This window comes from Macrotis lagotis, chromosome X, assembly GCF_037893015.1.
Source record: "Macrotis lagotis isolate mMagLag1 chromosome X, bilby.v1.9.chrom.fasta, whole genome shotgun sequence".
NCBI lineage: Eukaryota > Metazoa > Chordata > Mammalia > Peramelemorphia > Peramelidae > Macrotis > Macrotis lagotis.
In genome coordinates, this window is record NC_133666.1 from 581,078,247 (window position 1) to 581,100,294 (window position 22,048).

At 35.4% G+C, this 22,048-nt stretch overlaps 1 protein-coding gene and 1 long non-coding RNA gene across 2 annotated transcripts in view; one reads left to right on the top strand and one right to left on the bottom strand.

Moving 5' to 3' along the window:
• COLEC10 (collectin subfamily member 10) overlaps window positions 1–13,276 on the top strand; it is a 65,127-nt gene extending 51,851 nt beyond the window's left edge. Inside the window, exons 4-6 of the mRNA XM_074201442.1 lie at window positions 930–983; window positions 4,840–4,935; window positions 9,057–13,276. Of these exons, the coding sequence (XP_074057543.1) occupies window positions 930–983; window positions 4,840–4,935; window positions 9,057–9,445 (539 nt within the window). The 3' untranslated portion in view covers window positions 9,446–13,276. The remainder of the gene's footprint in view (window positions 1–929; window positions 984–4,839; window positions 4,936–9,056) is intronic.
• The window catches only part of LOC141498348 (uncharacterized), a 197,069-nt gene that overhangs the window by 40,469 nt on the left and 134,552 nt on the right, over window positions 1–22,048 (bottom strand). The gene's annotated exons all lie outside the window — the stretch shown is intronic.

A 22,048-nucleotide genomic window follows, 5' to 3' on the forward strand; every position in this document is an offset into this window, starting at 1 on the left:
GTTACCAAGCATTTTTAGACATTTCAATTCATAGCAAGATAGGGACAGGATCTGTGATTTCATTGATCCAGAGAACTCTTGTGAAAACATTTCCCTCTACCAATATAGTCTGATACTTTCCCTATAATATAGATCTTAGAGAACTACCTCAGCACTGTTCAGTTCCATAATTTACTTAGAAGCACAGTTAGAATATTTCACATGTGGGACTTGAACTCAGGTACTCCTGGCTCTAAGATCAGCTTTCTATCCATCACACTGGGGTTGCCTCTCATTCACATTAGCTCCTGAACATTCCATCCTCATTTCCAGATAGAAGAAATAAAGGAAAAGTTGAAGATCTAAGGATGTCCCTTTTTGTCCAGCTACTTGCACTAACTTAGTTTATAAAATAATATCCTAAAATGTGTTTTCTTGGTTCTCAAAGATAAGTGACACGCAGTAAAACTTGGCATCACAATAATTCATTGGTGCCATAAGGTAGGTGGAATTCTTCCCCACAATTCACTAATTGAGCCTCTCTAAGAAAATGTGGGTCCCTTTTTAATCGTAACAGATTTTATAGTGTTCACATTATCACGAGTATTGGAATTCAATGAAACATAAATAGCAGAGTTTCAGTATCCACCCAGTCCATTCACTATCATCCTAACACTCCAAGTACAGAATAAATAAATAGCTAAATGCTTGACAGGTCACATGTAGCCACAACATTGTTCAAGATCAATAATAGTGAAAAAATTAGCTTGTTTCTTAAACCTTTCCTTTTGTCATTGACTGTCTTACAATAAATATTTTTGTATTTGTGTGTTTATGTGTATGTATATATATATATATATATATATATATATATATAGGTTTAGATATAGATATAAAGAGAGAGACTATGTTATTCACTCACTTTAGGATTTTGTTTCATTTTCATGTAGGTGACAAAGGGCAAAAAGGCTTGCCTGGTGCCTCTGGGGGAAAGGGCAGAGCAGGTAAGTTATATTTCACTCTTTCTTCATTGTCACTATATTTCCAGATCGTTTCAGGTTGAAATCAATTATTCATTAACAAATATGGTTTAAAAGAAAAAAAAAGAAACATTCCCCTAAAAGTGACACTTTCCTCATGCTAAATCACCAAGTCCCCCCCTCTTAGTTTTTGCAAGGCAAATGATGTTAAGTGGCTTGCATAAGGCCACACAGCTAGGTAATTATTAAGTGTCTGAGGTCACATTTGAACTCAGGTACTCCTGTCTTCAGGGCCAGTGCTCTAACCACTGCACCACCCAACCACCCTGTCACCAAGTTTTAATAAGCCAGTGAGAGATATGGGAACTTTCCTCTTAGATCATTAAGTGATTTTCCAGGCTTTGGTGAAACTGGACAAAGCAATCCACACCTATCAAGTAAACTGTGAGAGAAGCTGTACCAGAAACATCAGAGAAACAGATTTGACTATTTGGATAAAGATATTAGGGGAGAAGGAAAATTCCAAAGTATTCCAGTAGTGCTTTGCTGAGCATACCTTACATTCCTCAAGAACTTTAATCCAAATACCTGCCAGACTTTGAAAGGATAGGGACTAAACCTGTGATTTCAATGGAATAGAGACCTTCCATTTGAAGAAATGACTTTTGCCATTGAAAGTCAGTTTCATTAAAAGACTTGCCCAGATCACACATCCTATATTTGACAGAGGTGAAATTTGAACCTAGATTTGAGTCCTGACAGCCCTTCTGCAAATTTGAATTAAAACCTACTTAATGTAAGCCTTTGCTTGTCTTACCCTTTGGAACTTTTCCACTTTTTTCAAGTTCTCCTACTGGGAGGAGACAATTGCATTGGCAATATTTTTAAGGAAAGGTATTTGGATTGCTTGATTGTAATTTCATCTTTTCCTTCTCATCGTAGAATAATGAAAAGTTTTATCTAAACTAAAGACAACATTTAATTATCTGGGCTACCTGGGAGGCATTAATAAATGAAGCTGATTATAGTCAATTATTTTTACCTCTAGTCCATTAGCCTCTCTTCCTCCACCCCAAATAGATTTTATTAAGGTCACCTAATTGAAAATTCTTCAAATAGCCAAGTGTATTCTTTGAAATCCCTCAAGTTTGAGATGATCAATGTGGAGGACATTAGCCTGGGAATCAGGGACTCCCAACATGAATGCACCATTAGCCACAGGTTTGCCACTAACCTAACCTGAGACCTTCAAGAAGTTATTTCACATCTGTGGGTCTTAGTATATTCATGGTTCGATAATAGCACCTCTTGTTACTTGACAGCAGGGTTGTGAGGGAACAGAACAGGAGAAGATATGTCTGTTTTTCCCCCATTTTCTATTTGTTTATTTATTTGTTTTTTAAAGCAATGGGGTTAAGTGACTTACCCAAGGTGACACAGGTAGATAATCATTTAGTGTGTGAGGTCAAATTTGAACTCGGGTCTTCCTGATTCCAAGGCTGGTGCTCTATCCATTGTGCCACCTAACTGTCCCTAGATATGTATGTTTTGATGGAACAAGTAGATGTAGGAAAAATTGAGGGAGGGGGGTAATAGAAGAGTGTTAGAGTCAGTAAGCCAAAATATTAGGATCATTAGTTTTCTTAGAAGGCAAGATAAAGGATTTTTTAAAATGAGGTTAACAGGGGTGGCTAGGTGGTGCAGTGGATAGAGCACCGGCCCTGGAATCTGGAGTACCTGAGTTCAAATCCGACCTCAGACACTTAATAAGTACCTACTTGTGTGGCCTTAGACAAGCCACTTAACCCCAAACTTGCAAAAAAATAAAATAAAATAAAGTGAGGTGAACAGAAACCATAGGATTATGATAGTATAAAGGACCTCAGAGGACAAGTTAAATTCTAAGATCCTTGACTACTAAAAATGTTTATTCTACAAAATTTCTTTCTCTGACCATTCCTTCTTTTGCAGTTGTTACTATAATTTGATGCTATTACCCTACACTAGAGTTGCTCTATGTATAAAGTTCTTTTTCTTTTGCTCTTAAAGTTTAAACATAAGGATATATCATTTTTTTCTGGTTTTAGCTTTAGCTACCTGTCCCTTTACACCCCAGCCCACCTCCCACAACCAAAGAAAATAGTAATGGTGAAATGCCTCAGTGTAACATCCCTCTCTCTTATCAATTGCTTTTTCTTAACTGCATTTCCAATGAAAACACCCAGACTAACATCTTATGGTTAACGCTGTTGATAGAAACAAAGTAAATATTTTTAAAAGAAAAAAAAAACAGACTATCTCCTGTGCTTCGGAGCAAAGTTTACAGCTTCCCATAAGGGAAAAAGGAGATAGAAAAATCAAATGGTGCATAATATTTGACATATTTGACACCTAAAGAGAGTTGCATATTCTCAAGATACTTAAACACCCCCAAAAGACACTTTTTTAAAAAAAATCTTAATAGATACACCTTGTGATACAAAAAGGAGACAGCTTAGGTGGCTCAGTGGATAGAGTTCTAGACCTAGAGTCTGGAAGATCTGAGTTCAAATTTGGTCCCAGATACTTACTGGCTGTGTGATTCTGGGTATGTCACTTAACCTCTATTTGACTTAATCCAATTGAAAAAGAAATGGCAAACCATTCCAGTAATTTTGCCAAGAAAACTCCATGGACACTTCTGATGTGCTATGGTCCATGAAATCATGAAGAGTTAGACAGAACTGAATAAGCACAACAATGACATAAAAGGTATCCCAAAAGTCTCAATGCAATTTTAAGTTATGAAAATGTAAATCTGTATTTTGAGATCAGTGAATTCTCCTATCCAAGAAATTACTGTGCATAAACTATAGGAACAATTCTAAAATTTAGGTGAAGGTTAAATTGGATAAAAACTTTGCATTTAAAAAGTTCAGATGTGTAGTATTGTGTCAATGACTTTAATAAAAAGAGTCCTTCCTTATTAGATTTTCAGTTAACAAAAACTAGAGGAGACATCTAATACACTGAATAACAGTCACCATCAAAATAAATTCTCAATTGAGTAAAACATTCTTATGAATTATTGGATTGCATATTATAAGATTATATTCAGGAAAGATTAATATAAAGAAATGGCTTAGGCTAAAAAAATGAACTGCACAAATATTGGAAATATAGGTAGGCAACAAGGATTTAAAATTGGAGTTCAAGTGCCTACACAAACTCAGTACAAGACATCAGGGTGACAAAACAGCCAAAAAACTGATGCGATTTTCAGTTCATTGACAGAAATATAATTTCCAGACTGAATGGAGTAATAGTCATGTATTCTTTGCTGTAGTCATATCATAACCACATCTCAAGAAGAACACTGACAAATTAACCAAATCTAGAGTATAACATATTCAGATGGTGAAAGGATCATATACGAAAATTATTTGGAAGGACAAAAATCAAAAGAATAAGAGAGGACTTAAGTGGGACATGTCATCTTCCTTCAAATATTTGGAAAGCTAACAAAAGGGAAAAGAGTTTAGATTTGTTCTTGGTCAAGCAGGGCATAACTGAAAGGAGGGAAAAGGATTTATATTCAATGAACTGAGAAACTTCTAAAAGTTAAAGTTGGCCAAAAATAAAAATGGGCTGCCTAAAGAGGTAATAGAAGGCAAAAGATATTAAGAGAAATAGTAGTGAAAAGAATGCTGAAAATGGAATCACCTCCTAACTGCTTGACCTAGAACAAATCATTTAACCTAGGCCTCATATTTCTCAATTGTAAAACATGAGTAATAATTCCTATGGAACTTAACTATAAGGATTATTATGAAGCTTAAATGAGATAATGTTCATATGAAGCAGAATACAAACATTTTTCTTCTCCCGGTTTACTTATAAGGTACTGTCTGTGATTGTGGAAGATATAGAAAAGTTGTTGGACAACTGGATATTAGTGTTGCACGACTCAAGACTTCCATGAAGTTTGTGAAAAATGGTGAGTGTTTTATGTATTTTTGAATGTATTTTGGAATACATCATACTTGTATTGCCTATTTTCTATATAGGCTATAAAAGTTAGAATATATCCAACTTAATGACTTAGTAATTAAGGAAATGCTTAGGTATCCATTTTGAGGTCTTCAAAATTCTCCACTGTCAAGATTTTGCTTTTATAACAATAGGAAAAGATTAATCTGGATGCCTCAGCATTTTTTTTGCAAAGCAGCCCCTTTCTAAACTAATACCCCCAAGTGAACTCAACCTGCATCACAAAGGACACTCTTCCAGTCTCAAATCTTTTTTGAGTTGTAGCTATGGTAACTATTATCATTAAAATATTAGGATTTATTTCTCAATTTCAGAAGATCCATTATTTTGTCTGTGAAGAGGGAATTCCTTCCTTTGATGTACAGCATAGTCCTTCCATTGGTACATAGTACATGAGCTGTTGTGTCCAAAATAAATTCAGCAACTGGTGGCCGCTGTTTTTATTCTAGGCTTCTGAGTTTCACTAGGCTATTTCTCTGATGACAATCCCTTTCTTGTTGCACCCTCAAACACTTTCCAGTTTTATAAAAACCTACCAGAGTTTTTTGATCTACAGGAATGACCTTAGAGCATCCAATTTTATTTCCATACTATTATGAAGTATCAGAATGTTCTACCATATGAAAATTGTAAAAAAAATGTATGTTCAGACTTGATACTAGGAAATATTTCCTAACAGTTAGAGCCATCCAAAAGTTACATTGATTGACAGAAAACCCTGGGGACTGTCCCCTATTTCCCTATCCCTTTCCAGTTTACTTTTGTGTCTCATCTTCCCTGATTAGACTGTCAATTTCTTGAGGACAAGGTCTGGCTTTCTTTTTTACTTATTTGTATCTACAGTGCCTAGTACAGTGGCATATAATAGCCATTTAATAATTTTTTTAATTAAACTTGAATTGACTGACCCTGACCACTGTCCAAGATTGAGCATAGATAAATTTGAGGAGACACTACTAAAAATTTTGCCACCAGGTGATAAAATGTCTTGGTCACAAAAAAACTCCAAGATGTGGACATTATCTAAAACAAGAAGGAACTAATCTGTGAATGAGATAATGGGCCATTGGAGGACTAAATTCACTTCAAAATGCATTTATTTATTTATTTTTGTTTTTGCCAGGCAGTGGGATTAAGTAATTAACCCAAAAAAGGAATTTATTAAAACACCTACTATGTAGAAGGCACTGGAAATACAAAGACAGAAATGAAAATTTTTTAAATAGTGTTTTATTTTTCCAATTATATGTAAAGATAGTTTTCAACATTCATTTTTATAAGCTTTTGAAGGCAGCTAGGTGGCACAGTGGATAGAGCACTGACCCTGGAGTCAGGAGGACCTGAGCTCAAATCTGATCTCAGACACTTAATGATTACCTAACTGTGTGACCTTGAATAAGTCACTTAATCCCACTGCCTTGCAAAAAGAAAAGAAGATTTTGAATTTCATTTTTCACCTTTCCTCCCTAACCTCCCTCATTCCCTTCTCTCCTTCACAATATGGCAAGCAATCTGATATTATACATATGTAATCATGCTGAAGAAGAACCAGAACAAAAGGGAAAACCCAGGGGAAAAAGTTAAAATAGTATGCGTTGATCTGTATACAGACTCCACAGTCATTTCTCTGGATAGGAATAGCATCTTCTAAGAAGAGCTAAGTCCATCATAGTTGATCATCACATAATGTTGTTGTTACTGTGTACAATATTCTCCTGATTCTGCTATCTTCACTCAGCATCAATTCATTTAAGTCTTTCCAGGTTTTTCTGCACCTATTCCCCTTGTCATTTATATAGTATTCCATTGCATTCATATTCCACAACTTGTTCAACTATTCTCCAATTGATAGGCATTCTCTCAAGGGTCAATACTTTGCCACCACAAAAAGAGTTGCTATAAATATATTTGTATATGTGTGTCCTTTTCCCTTTTTTAATGATCTTTTTTGAGAAACAGATCTAAAAACTACCTAGTCTTGAGGGTCTTAAGAAATTTTTATCTACCAGATGATATAATACATATACAATAAATTTAAGTTATTTAGAGACCACTAATAACTGGGTGATCAGAGAAAACTTCCTGTAGGAGATGGTGCCTTAGCTGAGACTTGAAAGAAATTAAGAATTCTAAGAGAAGGTAGGGAATAATAGATATAATAATAATAATAATAAAGTAAATTTTTCAAAAGAATTAAAGTAAATGTAATGATTGACTTACAATGAATATTAGAGTAGTGAGGTTACTGCTGTGGGATATAGGAAATATAATAAAATGTTTATCTTTATTTTTTATGATGCTCTTTGCCTGGATCAGGATAAATCAAGTGTCACAAATTTTCATCTTTGGTCTTTCTGGCACAGCCCCAAATTGTACCTGAAAATATAATGAAATGCTGCAAGGTAAAAGCATGGCTTTAGTTCATCTCAAATATGGGTTCAAATAGGAAGGAAGTGGATTCATAAATAATATTCTCTTAGAAACTTGGAGTCATCAGTAACTCTACAAAAGCAACAAAAAGACTAATAGAACTCATGAAATATTCCAATAAAGCTTTCACAGAATAGTGGAAAGATCTGAAAAAGTCTTCTTAAGTGTGCAGAGTTGAAGATCCAAGCATTAGAAAATTTGGGCCTTTAACTAGCTGTTTGGCTAGTCCAAGACAGGCTTTTGCCAAAGGGCAAGTCTCTTAAATATTTATGCCTTCTTATACCCTCCTACAGAATGGGAATAATTATTGCCTCTTTTCCTTTTCCTCTACACCTCCCTCACTGTAACTTCCAAGGTACTTTATTTAAAGACATAACAATGGCTTCTTTTGTTCTTGAGAGTATAGTACCTACTGACATAAAGTTAGGTGCTAACAGAGAAACTGTTAAATCTACAACCCAGTAATTGTTCCCTAGTGGACAGGAATTAATGCACTGCAGAAGATTCAGTTCAAAATGTAGTAGACTCATAACAATAATACAGGGGGAATACAGGATATGACTTTGTTTTAAGTTTTCAATCTTATACTGACATTGTTGAATAGTTTACATGATGTCCGACTTCAGGACTCCATTTGGGGTTTTCTTGACAAGTGTACTGGAGTGTTTCACCATTTCTTTCTCCAGTTCATTTTACAGAGAAGGAAACTGAAGTAAACAGGACTAAGTTACTTACCCAGGGTCACACAGCTAGTAAATATTTAAACTCAAGTAGAAGAGTCTTCCTGATTCTTAAGTCCCTTGCATTAATCACTGCACCAACTAAGCTGTTATACTGATAATGGTAATAGGAATAGTTGCCATTTATATTAACTTACCTAATTTAATACTTAATAGGTCATTCCAATTGTGACTCCCATAATCCTATGGTTTTGTGCCATGCTGTTAATTCAATTTGTGGTATAGATAGGGATTTGCCCAAGAAGTTCCCTGGTAGCCTTCTTCTTCATAAATTTAGAATAAAGTGATGAGAAAAGAAAAGTTGAGAGCATTTAGTTCACAAAAGAGTTAATATTACTTTTGCTTGTTTATTGTATTTTACTTCAGATATGAATTAACTCTGTTAAATTGCTTTCTTGGAGAAAAACATGACCTGCTCTTCACAGAGGATTTTGTACTTATACATAGTTTGTATCTTTGGGTCTTGTTGGGGGGGTGGGGGGGATATAGTATCAGCAGCAATACCATTAACAGAAGCAGGTCAGAAAATAACTGGGTGGGAAGTGAATTGTCCTCTCTAAGAACATGCTTATTATGGCTTGCCTAAATCCAGACATATATTCTTGTGTCAGAGCAGAAGAGGATACCCAGGTGATTAGCTTTGTGCTTCATTCTATTGTTTCATTCCTTTTGGTTAGTCTAGCTCACAACTAAATACAGGACTCATAGCTGAAAAGCTGGAGGGCTCAGTAGGAGAATTAAAGGCCATGAAAGGGAAAAGAAAGTTGAGTTGTCTTTTTTTTAATCAAATTAGCAAAGCCTAAGTTGAGCAAAACTTCCACCACTGATATTTTATTATTATCATTTGTTGTTTCTTGGCAACATGAATAAGCTTGCTTTTGTTTTCTTCCTTCCAAAGTTATAGCTGGCATTAAGGAAACAGATGAAAAATTCTATTACATTGTACAAGAGGAGAAGAACTACAGAGAGTCTGTGACCCATTGCCGAATCCGTGGAGGAATGCTAGCCATGCCTAAGGATGAGAGGGCCAATCAAGTGATTGCTAAATACATCTCTGACAGTGGTTTCTTCAGGGTGTTTATCGGGGTGAATGACCTAGAGCGGGAAGGACAATATGTGTTCACAGACAACACTCCATTACAGAACTACAGCAACTGGAAGGAGGGTGAGCCTAGTGACCCCTATGGTCATGAGGATTGCGTAGAAATGCTAAGCTCTGGCCACTGGAATGACACAGAGTGCCACCTCAGTATGTACTTTGTCTGTGAATTTGTGAAAAAGAAATGATCTTCTGATGCCACTTCTCCATGGTTGTGATTATAACTAAACTTTTTAATAACCTTTTTTCCTCAATAAGCTTTGATCCTCTACCCCCCACCCCTGCTGTAAGCAGCTTGAAACTTGGGATGTTCATAACCATTCTCCCCTTTAGAGCTTAAAAAATAAAGTTTGTTATTATTGAATAAAACCCTCACCAGATAGCATGGGCATATCAGGGAGGGTTTAGTCTCTTGTATATGGGTATAAAATTTTAGGTTAGAATTTCTTTTTGAAATTTCTCTACTTTGTTCCATATCCTTCCAGGGGTTTTGGAAAAGTTTAATGGGAAATTGAGCAAATGGCCAACTTCCAAGTATTCATTCACTTTCACTGGCTCCGTTACAGTTCAGACTCTTATCAACTCTCAACCAGACTGTTGCAATAGTTTTCTAACTGGGCTCTCTGCTCTCACTCTCCCTCTCCAAATCATTCTCTAAACAGCTGCCAAACTGATAATACTCAAATGTAGATATGACCATATTGCTACTTTACTTTGAAGTTACTATTATCTCTAGAATAAAGTACAAAATTCTCAATTCACCATTAAAGTCCCCCTACAAATTGGCTATCACCTACCTTTCCATTTTTGTTTCCTATTACTTACTTTCACTCACTCTTCATTGCAATCATCATTACAACTAACAACACCACATCCCATCTCCTATCTCAGTGGTTTTGCACATTCTGTCTCCTGGGTCTAGAATAAATCCTCTCCTCATTTCTGTCTCAGAACATTAATAGTTTGCTTCTAAGCTAAACTCAGGTGCTACATCTTACACAAATTCATTCTTGATCCCTGTAGAGACTTGTCAATCAATAAGTGATTATGCACTGAGTTCTGGGGAAAAGAAAGAAAAATCAAACCCTGCTCTTCAGGAACTCAAAGTCTAATTTGGGTGTATGGGTGCGAGCTTTGGAAAAGAGGGGGGGGAGAATGGACCAAAAACTGTGTACAAACAAGTTAAATACATGATAAATTTGAAGTAATCACTAAAAGGCAGGCAATAGAATTAAGGTAATCAAAAAAGGAACTATGAAGTAAACAAGTAAACAGTTTTCATCTGGAACCTAGAAAGTGGGATTTTACCTAAGATTTGAAGGAAGCCAGGAAAGCCAAGAGGCAGAAATAAGGAGGAAGAGAATTTTGAAGACTGGAAAGTTGGGGGGGAAGGGACAGGCTATGAAGAGCTTTGAAATCCTCCAAAGAGAGAATTTTTATATTGTTCTTGAAGGTGATAAGAAGTCACCGGAGTTTATTGGAGTAAAGAAAACATGATTGGACCCATATTTTTGGAAAATTACATTCTCATTAGGGTCATTAATCCAGAGCTGGGAGGAATTACCAAAGTCATTGAGTTTCAATCCCTTCATTTTCCTGATGAGGAAAATTGATTTATATAACTTTATATATGAAGAATAAGAGATAATTTATTCCCTCAAATGGTTTATGGACATGCCAAAGTTGAGAGTTAAAGAATAGCAAACATTTATTCTCTTAATTTTTTTCTCTTAATGTAATCCCCAATGACAACAAATAGAATGCCCCTAAATTATGACTTACCAAAATCTGAATTACACTTAACTTTTCAAAAACACACACCCTAGACCCATATGTATAGAAGAATTCTTCAAGGAAGAATAACAAACAGAATACTTGTCTTGGCTTGGGTGAGCTTAAGAGGTCAGTTCAATGGATTTGCAGTAGATGAATGATCACCAGTGGAGGAGACCATGGCTAAAATGAAGGAGGGGTCAAGTTTCAGATTACTAATGAAGCAGCTAAAAAAATGGAGAAAAGCCAGATCTCAAATTTCAAGTATATTGGGTGTGGTGATAAGGATAGTAATCAGGTCAGCAAGGAGATAGAGCAAGAGGAGAGGACAGTTCAACACTAAAAATTACAAGGTCACAGTTTTTAACAGACTTCCTGATTGGCATTCTCTTTTATATGGGTATCAACTCATCAGAAATGGAGTTGTATGGGACTTCAGAAGTCATCTCGTCCAACCTGTACCTTACCTAAAAAGAGTTAATCCAGCTTCCATTTTAAAACTTCCAATAGTAGCTATTCTACTGACACCTAAGACTAAATTCTTCTTTTGCAAAATTTTAAGGTTAAGAAAATTATTCCTTACATTGAGCAAAATCTGCCTCTTCTATACAATTTCTACCTGCTATTTCCAGTTATGTATATTGATAAAATATTGATAAAGAATCAGTCACAAAAATCTCAGAGTTAAGAAACAAATCCCAGAGTTGAAAGGGCTTTCAGAAGCCAATAAATCTGTCCCCTAGGCATCTCTTCTTTGAGATTCTTTAAAAGTAAGTATTTGGCCTCCACTTGAAATTCTCCAGTGAGGAGGAACCCCATTACCTCCTAAGGTAGTCCAATGAATTTCTTTCTGCTAAGCTGAAATCTGCCTCTCTGGAATTTATACCCACTGTTTCATTTTCTGTCCACAGTCAATTTTATCCCTTCTTCTTTCTTACAAGTATCCTGGGATTTGACATATAGAAAGAATTAACACACATCTATAAGCAGCATGGGAAAATGAAAGTTGACTTAAAATAAAGAAGATGTGGTTTCAAAGCACATCTCTGGAGCACCCTAGACTAATGATTCTGGGCAAGTTACTTATCCTCTTTCTAGGAAATTCTCTAATACAATAGAATACAGAGGTGAAGGAATTTCCATTTCCTGGAGATGACAGTTGAAATTACCAATGAATGGTCATTTACTATGTGAAATGATTACACACTTATGAAATGGCAGTTCTATCCCAGTCCCTATGTGAAAACAAGAACCATTACCCAATAGATAAGTGGTCAAAGGCTATGGAGAGCTTTAAAAGTAGAATTGTAAACAATTAACATTCTCATGAAAGATCATTTTGAACATTAATAAGAGGAATATATTCAAATTAAAGCAATTCTGTGATTTCCTCACAGACTAAGCAAAGATTACCTAAAATGGTTAATCAATGTCAAAAGGGCCTTGAGAACAATGAAAGAATGAGTGAGTGAATGAACAAAATTATTAAGTGCTTAATGTGTCCTAACTCCTCTGCTATATAATGGGGGATATAAATATATGCAATCAAAATTTCTGTCTTCAAGGACTTTATATTTTAATAAAGGAAGACAACATATGTGTGTGTGTGTCTGTGTGTGTTTGTGTGTGTGTGTGTGTGTGTGTGTGTGTGTGTGTGTGTGTGTATATAGGGGAGTGGTGGCCAGGGTGCTTTGGAGAGGGAAATCAGATAGAAGAGAGATTGGAGTCATGGGACAAATGAATGAATACTGACTTTTTTTCTAGAAATAATAATTTCATTACTGTTCTCACAGTTGGAACTGGAAAAGGGGAGGATAAAAGAAGAGGACACATGGTAGAGATAAGGAAACTAATATATTGTTGTTGACAACAGTGAATTGGTCCCACCATTCTGGAAAATAATTTAGAATGCAAAAGAAAAGTGACTAAAATGTCCAAACCCATATATACTACTGTTAGATATAGGCCCCAAGTAGGACAAGGTTAAAAAGAAAGATCCCATATATACCAAAACATTCACAGCAGCACTTTTAGGGCATGTATCATTTGGGGAATGGCCAAACAAATTATAGGATATGAATACAAAGGAATGTTACTGCCACTGTAAGAAATAACAAGTGTGATGAATTCAAAGAAACAAAGAAAAATTTGTAAGACCTTTTCAGAATAAAATATATAGAACCAAGAAAACAGAACAAACTCAATGTCAACAAAAAGAAAAATAAAATGGATAATTTTATACATCATTTAATATATTTTTATTTTTATAATATATTTTAATAATTTTAATAATAATTTTCTATAATTTAACAGTAATGAAAAATTCTCATCCTAGAAGAGAACTGAAGTTACACCATGTACAGAATGCTACATATGTTATGAGATATAATTACTATGACAGTTTATTTTGATTAACATTTCACCTTTCTTATAGAGGAAAGGTTACTAGGGTGAGTGTGGGTATATTCTTGAGTATTTATGATATCAAAATACAGTAATAATAACAAATAAAATATATGTAGAAGGAAATAGAAGATTTCTAGACATGCGGGTATTCAGTCAACAATTCTATTTCAAAACAATATAGGATTATAATGAGGCATTCCAACAATGTAAAAAGTGGTGAACAATTCAATCTGGAGGCGTCAGTTTAAGACCATGTTTCATTAATGATTAGCCATGTAACCTTGGAAAAAAGTCACATATTTTATCTGTGTCTATCTTCCCATCTATAAAATGGGAATTTTTAGCTCTGTTTCTTCTCACATCCCTTCTAGTTCAGAAGTTCTGTGATTCTAGAAAAGGGAATACCCTTGGTACTTGGAAGATACTCCTTTTCAGACATATTTATGATGAACACTAATAGAATTTGGGATGGTTCAAACAACATTCCAAACCATCATGCTTTGGTGTACAGGCATAGTCAATAGTCAATAGTTAATAAACATTTATTGGGCAATGTGCTAAGTGCTGGAGAATACAAAACCAAAATAAATAAATAAATAAAATGCCTCAGTCATCGAGGATTTTGCAATCAAATGGGGTAAGATAAAAGATTTTAAAAAAACTGAAAGGAGGTAAAGGGGAATATACCCAATAATAGGAGAAATAAACTAGGAATAAGTAGATCTCTGAACTGATACCTCTTTTTACAAAGAGATGTGGAATTCATTCCTCCACCCTCCAATCAGAGGCAGAGGGTAATGATGAGCTTCATTGCCAAGGCTAGATCTTTCAGGATGATAAGGTTATTTCAAGAATGTACTTCCTTGATATTAGTGGAGTCAGAGAAGTTCCAAACCTGCCAGATGAGAAATAAAAAGGCATGAGTCCCATGATTAGAAAGGTTAACTAAATAGCAAAAGTCCCAGACACAAGTTAAACCCATGGTTTTGTCAAGAGTTCATTTCTCCAGAATCATCAAGTTGGAGAAATGGCAGAACTCTATAAAGGGTGACCAAGGATTTGGAAAATGCTCAAAGGAGGAACAAAGGAATTTTCAGGACATTAAGCAAAATCTGTATAATCCATCAGAATGACATGTCTGGTCATGTTAGCCCATGGCTATCTGGCAAAAAAGATGGAAGTTTTTTAAAAGAAAGAAATGATCAATGATGATAATGGGTTGAAGGGTATAGAGCCAAGATAAGCAAACTACTACCCCACTTGCAATCTTTCTTTTTTTTTCTATATCACCTGCAAGTTCAGAATAGGGTTTTTTTTTACATTTTTAAATAAAACTTTATTTTAAAATGCAAAATTATTCTCAACTCCCACGTAATATACAAGCAAATAATGGGACAAACTGAACCCCTGGGCTATATTTTACTGATTTCAATCCTAGAGCATAAAAGACAGCATCTCTTCTGTAAGATACTTTATTACCTGGGACTCAATATATGGACACAGATGGTTACTTATGATTATTATCCCTACATTGAGAAAATGAATAATCAGTAAATTAGAACTTGAAGGAAATATGGATACTATTTCTACCCCAACCTTTTCATAACTGATATGGAAACTCATATAAGTATTTGCCAATCAGGAAACAGACATGGGTTACATATGCAGATCTGAAAGATTACGGGGGAAATCACCAAAAAGTCAGGGACTATTTTTACATTTTTCTTTGTCCTCCCAGCAATTAGCACTATTAGCACAGCATCTGGGAAATTGTAAATGAGTTAATAAATGATTTTTAATCCATTCCTTGATAGATCTTGGGCAAGTTAACTGTAACCCATGTCTGTTTCCTGACCTTCATTACTTGTATAGAGATTTATATTCTAATAAGGAAGATAGCAAATACTTATATGAGTATATCCAAGAGGAATACAAAGTAGATAAAAGGTAATCCCAAAGGAGAAAGTTGGAACAACTGAGGGGAGGGTCATGGACAACCTGGGGAAGACTTCCTAGAAAAGGTCAAATTTGAACTGAAAGAAGTCAGGGTTTCTAGAAGATAGAGGTAAGGATGAAGAATGTCCCAGAAATGTGCAGCCAATACAAACACACCAAAATGAGAAACGGAGGTTCAATTGTGAGAAAAAGCAATCAGGCATTACGTCTAGACTGTAGAGCTTGAGCATGGAAATAAGTTAAACAGGAAATTGGACTTGTAGGAGGGAGGCATTTAGTGAAGATCTGAAAATTCCAAAGAGAGAACTTTACATTTGATTCTAATTTTTTAATATTTATGGAGAATTAGACATATTATTAGGTAGCAGGAAAGAAACCAGTACACAGGGAAGATTGAAAATTATCTTATTAATAATTATCTTATTAGTATGTAGAGTTGTAGTAAGGATAATCTCCTGAAGAAAACCAGAGGGAATGTGATCAAAAGTATATGTACAAGAGTTAGTGTTTGGTAAGGAAATGTGCCATCTCTATATCATCAATTGGAGTGAAGAAAGAAATAGACAGACATGATGGCAATTGGATATGAATTTTTCAAGAATGACCTCAATGTTTTTCCGAATTCTGAGGTAAAGTCCTCACCTGAGAGGGAAAAGAAAAGCTTTGCAAAAGCCACCATAGTAAATAAGTTATCTATTAGGAAGGAAAAACAAAGATTGCCTTGCTGCAATGAATACAGGGGTTAGATAACTTACATTTGAAGGGGACTCAGTTATCACAATTTGGTGATATCCTTCAACTGCACAGCAGATGGTGGAAGTATTATAGGGATTGGCTTTAGAAAGATATGTAAGCAGTAAAAGGAAAAGGGTCAAGATACTGGAAAGTAGAAGACAATTAGAAATGAAACACATCTCATGAATAGTAAATGATAGACATGGGCTTTAAGTCCAGATTCTTTATCTTCTAATTTAGTAGTCTTTCTACCATATCGGGTTATTTCTGGGATAAGACACCATTCCCCAAAAAAGTCTCTTTGGAAAACTGGAATAATTCCTTAATAGAGATTCACACATCTCTAAGTCAAATCATTATCACCTCTTGTATGAAAAACTACAACAATCTCCTAATTGGACTCCAGACCATCTTTCCCCTTCTCTAATCTGTTCTCCAAACAGAAGTTAAAATCACAAGTTGAAATCAAAAGTTTATATGACTTCACCCTTGTTCAAGTACCTTTAGACATTCCTGATTTTCCCTAGTATAAAATATAAATTCAACTTAGCATTTAAAGTTCCCCATATTCTCTAGTCTACCTTTCCAAGCTATAAAATTATGTTTTGCTTTGTTTTAGATGTTAGAAGTGTACTTGTTGGAAAGATAAAGCAACATCAGAAGTTACAAAGCATTTCTCCCCAATACCAGGGACACTCTGTCTCTACCCATTCAGTCCTTGGAGAAAATGGAGTCAATTTAAAGTCACTACTACAAAGAAAATACCCCCACCAAATTCCATCCAAATGATAAGAAGGGTGGGCAACTAAATGGCATAGTGGATAGAGCACCAGCCCTGGAGACAAGAGGACCTCAGACACCTTATAACAGGCAAGTTACTTAATCCCCTTGCCTTGCAAAAAACAAACAAAAAAATTGATGAGATGGGGTTGCTCCTTGTTTGTCAGAAACAAACATCTCAGTGTTGATCCACTGCTTTTCTGAGTTAAGTAAACATCTTAGGGTCATGGGTATACCTTGGGCTAGACCTTTAGCAAACTCTAATTATTAGACCTCTTGGAGCTCACTTTTCCAACCTAAAAGGCTAACAAGGTCATAGTCACCTCCAATAATCTTTCTATTCAGAGTATGAAAGAAGAAACACAATAGAGATAGAAAAACAGTCCCAACATGTGTTCATGTAAAAATGTTTGCCCTAGATAGACAACAGAAAAAAAGGTCCCTTTACCACCAGTATACTTACAGCAACTCTTTCCTCATTCTCTACCTAGAAATAAAAATGGTCAGGATTTTTTTTTTACATGTTACATCTCCTTATCCACCTGTGTTTCATCTAAACTAGCCAAATTGATATTTTCCAAACTTAATTTTCTGTCTCTGGTCTCTGTACATTTATAAAGACTGCCCACTTAGACTGAAATTATTCTATTTATCTCTTCCTTTTAGAAATCCTATCTCCCTTCAAGAATCATGGAATTATATACTAGTTCCCATGGGATGCCTTTTCTTTAACCATCCCCTCTTATCATTGCTTTCTCCCTCCTCTAAAAATCATATTTATCCTTACCTGTTTCTATATTGTAAATATAACAGTAACATAGAAGCTCCTTGAGAACAGGGGTTGTTTTTCTCTTTATATTTATTTCCTCGATTCCTGGCATAAGTTCTTTATATAAGACAGGTTCTTTGTAAATGCTCATTGAATTGAAACGATGATGATGCTTGTCCTTCATTCTCAAAGAAGATCATGTCATCAAGGGATGTGATGCCATGACAAGCACATGAATTGAATTTTAGTAAGGAGTATACTGTGCTAAGTCACTAGCTTTACTTTCTCCTTCAGAGTCATTTAGGTCCAGTGATCAGATAGGAATCATAAATGTTTGTCGAATTATATGCAGAAAATGGTAAGTTTTGAGACCCTTAATTATATGATATCAAATAAGATATTTTCCATTCTGCTTTTGTTTGGGGGGAGTTACTCTAAAAGTCCTCTCATTTTCAAAGCCTCTCAAAGACAATGGCCTGCCTAAAAGGGACAAATGCCTGCCTAAAAATCATAGAAATAGTGAATCCAAATATTTTTTGTTATAGAACAGATCTTGTAGTGAGAAGTGCTTTTGAATGGCTTCATTCACGGTCCTGTAAATAATATTGCTTCAGTTTTACTGCCTTTAGCAGACATGAGGCCATTTCTAAGAGTCCAAATCTTTCAGATTGGTAAGTGCCTCATGTGGTCCTTTCAAATCTAGATGGTCCCAGTCACGATTCACTTTACATTCCAAACATCACTTGCCAGTGGTCTGCAACTAGATACTTCTCCCACCTTCCTTTTCCAGTTCTTGAACCAGTTGGCTATTTTTGCTCCATTTACCATACCTGTATATTTCTGATACAAATTACCCCTCACTGGTCAAAATCTTCTTTGATCATTAATTGAATTGTCTTTGCTTTCCTATTTGTATATCAAACAAATAGCACAATTCTTAGTGCATTTCAGTGTTCAGTCCTTTCATAGAATATGACTTTTGTGAACCTATTTTTTTAAATAAATTTACTTTTTATTTACATGCAAGGATAGTTTTAAACATTCATCTTTTAGCAAAATTTGAATCCCACATCTTTTCTCCTTCCCTCCTTCCCTACCCTCCACACTTCCCCTTGATAGCAGTAATCTGCTATAGGTTATACATGTATAACCATGCTACATATATTTCCATATTGGTCATCTTGTGAAAGAAGAATGAGAATAAAAAGGGAAAAATCATGAGAGCAAATAAAAGACAAAGCATAAAACAAATTTTAGAAACTGAATTTAATATGCGTTGGTCTGCATTCAGAATCCATAGTTCTTTCTCTGGGTATGGATGGTATTTTCCATTTTGATGTTGTTACTCAATCATCTCAGTCATATCTGACTCTTTGTAACCCCATTTGGGTTAGAGACATTTAACAGAGATACTGGGGTGATTTACCATTTCCATATCCAGCTCATCTTTCAGATGTTGAAACTGAGGCAAACAGATTTCAGTGCCTTGCCCAGGATCACACAGGTAGTGTCTAAGGTCAGATATGAACTCAGGACTTTCTGACTCCAAGTCTAACACTCTATCTACTGTGATACCTACCTGATTATTGCATAGTAATAATAAATGTGTCTTCATTTATTTCATTCATTAATTCATTATTGTGGAGGAGAAAATTGTGAAAAAGTTTTCAGTTCTTTGTTCTTCACCAATGAATTCTTAGCTTACCCAGTGTCTACATGTTAATTGTTACCGACCATATCACAGAAAACCATAGAAAGATCAAGGCTTAAAACATTGATATACTGAATTGTTAAATGATTTGCATGGTGGCATAGACCTGAAGTCAAGATGACTTTTCTTCCTGAATTCAAATCTGGCCTCAGATACTTATGTATCACTTCCTCATCTGTGAAATGAGTTGGAGAAGGAAGTGGAAAATCCTTTTAGTATCTTTGGCAAGAAAGCTCCAAATGGAATCAAGAAAAGTTGGACATGATTGAACAACATAACTTAGAATTTTTTTATTTCTATATTTTTTAAGTAATTCTATATTTCTACATTGCTGTTCAGTAATTTCTTTCACAGTCAGAGCTGGAAAGTAAAACTTTAGACTAATATTGGTTTTGATTCACCCCATCCAGTATGAGTATCATCTGAGGATTCCAAAGTGGGTCACAAGATCAGTGGCATAAATATTGTACATGGTTTATGGTCTCGTTTATGTTTCTTGGGTCGTTTCTCTGACCCTGGGCATTTAAGCTTTACCACTGAAGGTGAGAGAATTAAGAGGAAAGCAAAGGTGATCTGATAGGTCAATAGGTCAATAGTAAGAAGAAACTCAAAGTTTCAGTTGTGATTTTGCTTCCATTTTGCTGTATAGCCTCCAATGAGTCATTTAATTTCTCTGGATACCTATAAAGTCAATATTCATAAATACAACTGTGTGAGAAAGAAGAAAAAAATGAGACTAACTAAATCATAGTGCTGTAAAGCATTTCCAGAGATGTTGGATAGCCTTAAAACCTGAGAGTATTTCACACATTTCTCAAAAGGGACATAGCTGTTCAGATATTTAAAAAATTGAGGTCACTATTGCATTCTATCTTCCAGAGAAGACAAGGAAAATGAAGTCTAAGACTGGGAAATAATCCTAATACTGATAAAAGAGCTTTACAGGGAACTGGTGGAAGGCCAAACCCTACAACAGTCTAAGTACACAATATAAGAAAGGCTGAGGAACTACCACATGAGAAATAATTGTGCCCTGGTATAGAGAGGACAGATTATGCAATTTGGACTTTTGGCTCTAGGCATTTGTGATTTAGGGTGCACAATGTGAAGGGAAAATAAAGAGTAAAATCTCCTTTCTCAGGGCACCTTTTGTACTCTCGGGGAAAAAATATAAATGAGTGTATTACCAAGGCAGAGGGAGGCCTGCTTTTCTGCTCAGGATTTTGAATGTGATCAGCTCCCTCTGCTGTGGAAATGCGAGACTGAGCAAGAAAAAACCCTATCAGATTATTGCTGAACATTTTTAACTGACTGGCATGACTTTCTCAGAGGCAGAGTAGAATGATGGACTAGAGATCTGGTCTTAGCATCAGGGCATTCTGGGTTCAAGTTCTGACTCAGATACACATTAAGAAGGTGTTAATTTATCCCTCAGTGACTCCTAAAACTCTATGAAAATTTGCAAATGAATTGCAATGAACTAGAAAACCCTATAGAAGAGAAAGTTCCCATATCAGTCATCTACTATATTAATGAAATCATAGATCCATACCAAAAAAACTAAAACAGTTCTCAGGTGGCCAAAGCTTTAGAATTTTTTCTTTGACTTTGATCAAGAACAGGCATCAAAATTATTTCCTAGTAATGGTTTTAAGATATTTTCAGTCTGCCACTCATTTTGTTCAGGGTAAACTTTTTCTACTAGACTATGAGCTCCTTGAGAGCAGATACTGTCTTTTATTTTTCTTTCTATCTTCAGTTCTTAAGCTAACTTCCAGAATCACAGCTAGAAGTGATGTACAGAGCATCAGCCCTGGACTTAGGAAGACCTGAGTCCAAATGTGACCTCAGACACTTGAGACTTACTAGCTCTGTGTCCCTGGGCAAGTCACTTATCCCTGATTGCCTTGCATAAAGGGCTATCTTTCACTGCCCTGATTCATATCTGGACACTGAACCCAAATGGTTCCTGAGGAGAAAGTGAGGCTGGTGACTTGACACAGCACCCCCTCACTCAAATACAATTCATGTGCTTGTCATGGCAACACCTCCTTGATGTCATGATCTTCTTTGAGAACAAAGGACAAGGATCATCATATTAAGCAGATAACACATTTGCAAATAATTATTCTTCATGCATCCATATGCATCTGGCACAGATTGCTACCCATTCACACCCTATCATCTTTTGAAATTCCTTTCTGGAGTCCCATAAATCTCCATATAGGTTCTATACAGTGTGCTAGAGATGGTTCTCTGGTTATTTTAATATTACTATTCCTAATTTATTTCTATTCTTAATTTACCAGTCTTAGGTTCTTACTAGGTAGCTGCTTTTTCTCATTCTTGCTCCTGAGCTACCTCCTCTGATAAGATATCATAGATAACTGAACTTGGAGCCAAAAACACCTGAATTCAAATCTCACTTCTGATATTTACTAGCTTTGATCCTAGGCAAATCAATTAACTTTTCTGAGTCTCAGTTTGCTAGTCTATAAAATAGATCTCTGTATAATATACTTTACAAAGTTATTGTAAGGACCAAATGAGAAACTATTTAAAATATTTTACACATATTGAAGTATTAAGTCAATCATTTTTAGAAACATTTGGTATCTAAAGCCCTTAACAACCTGGGTTCAACCTATCTTTCTAGTCTTA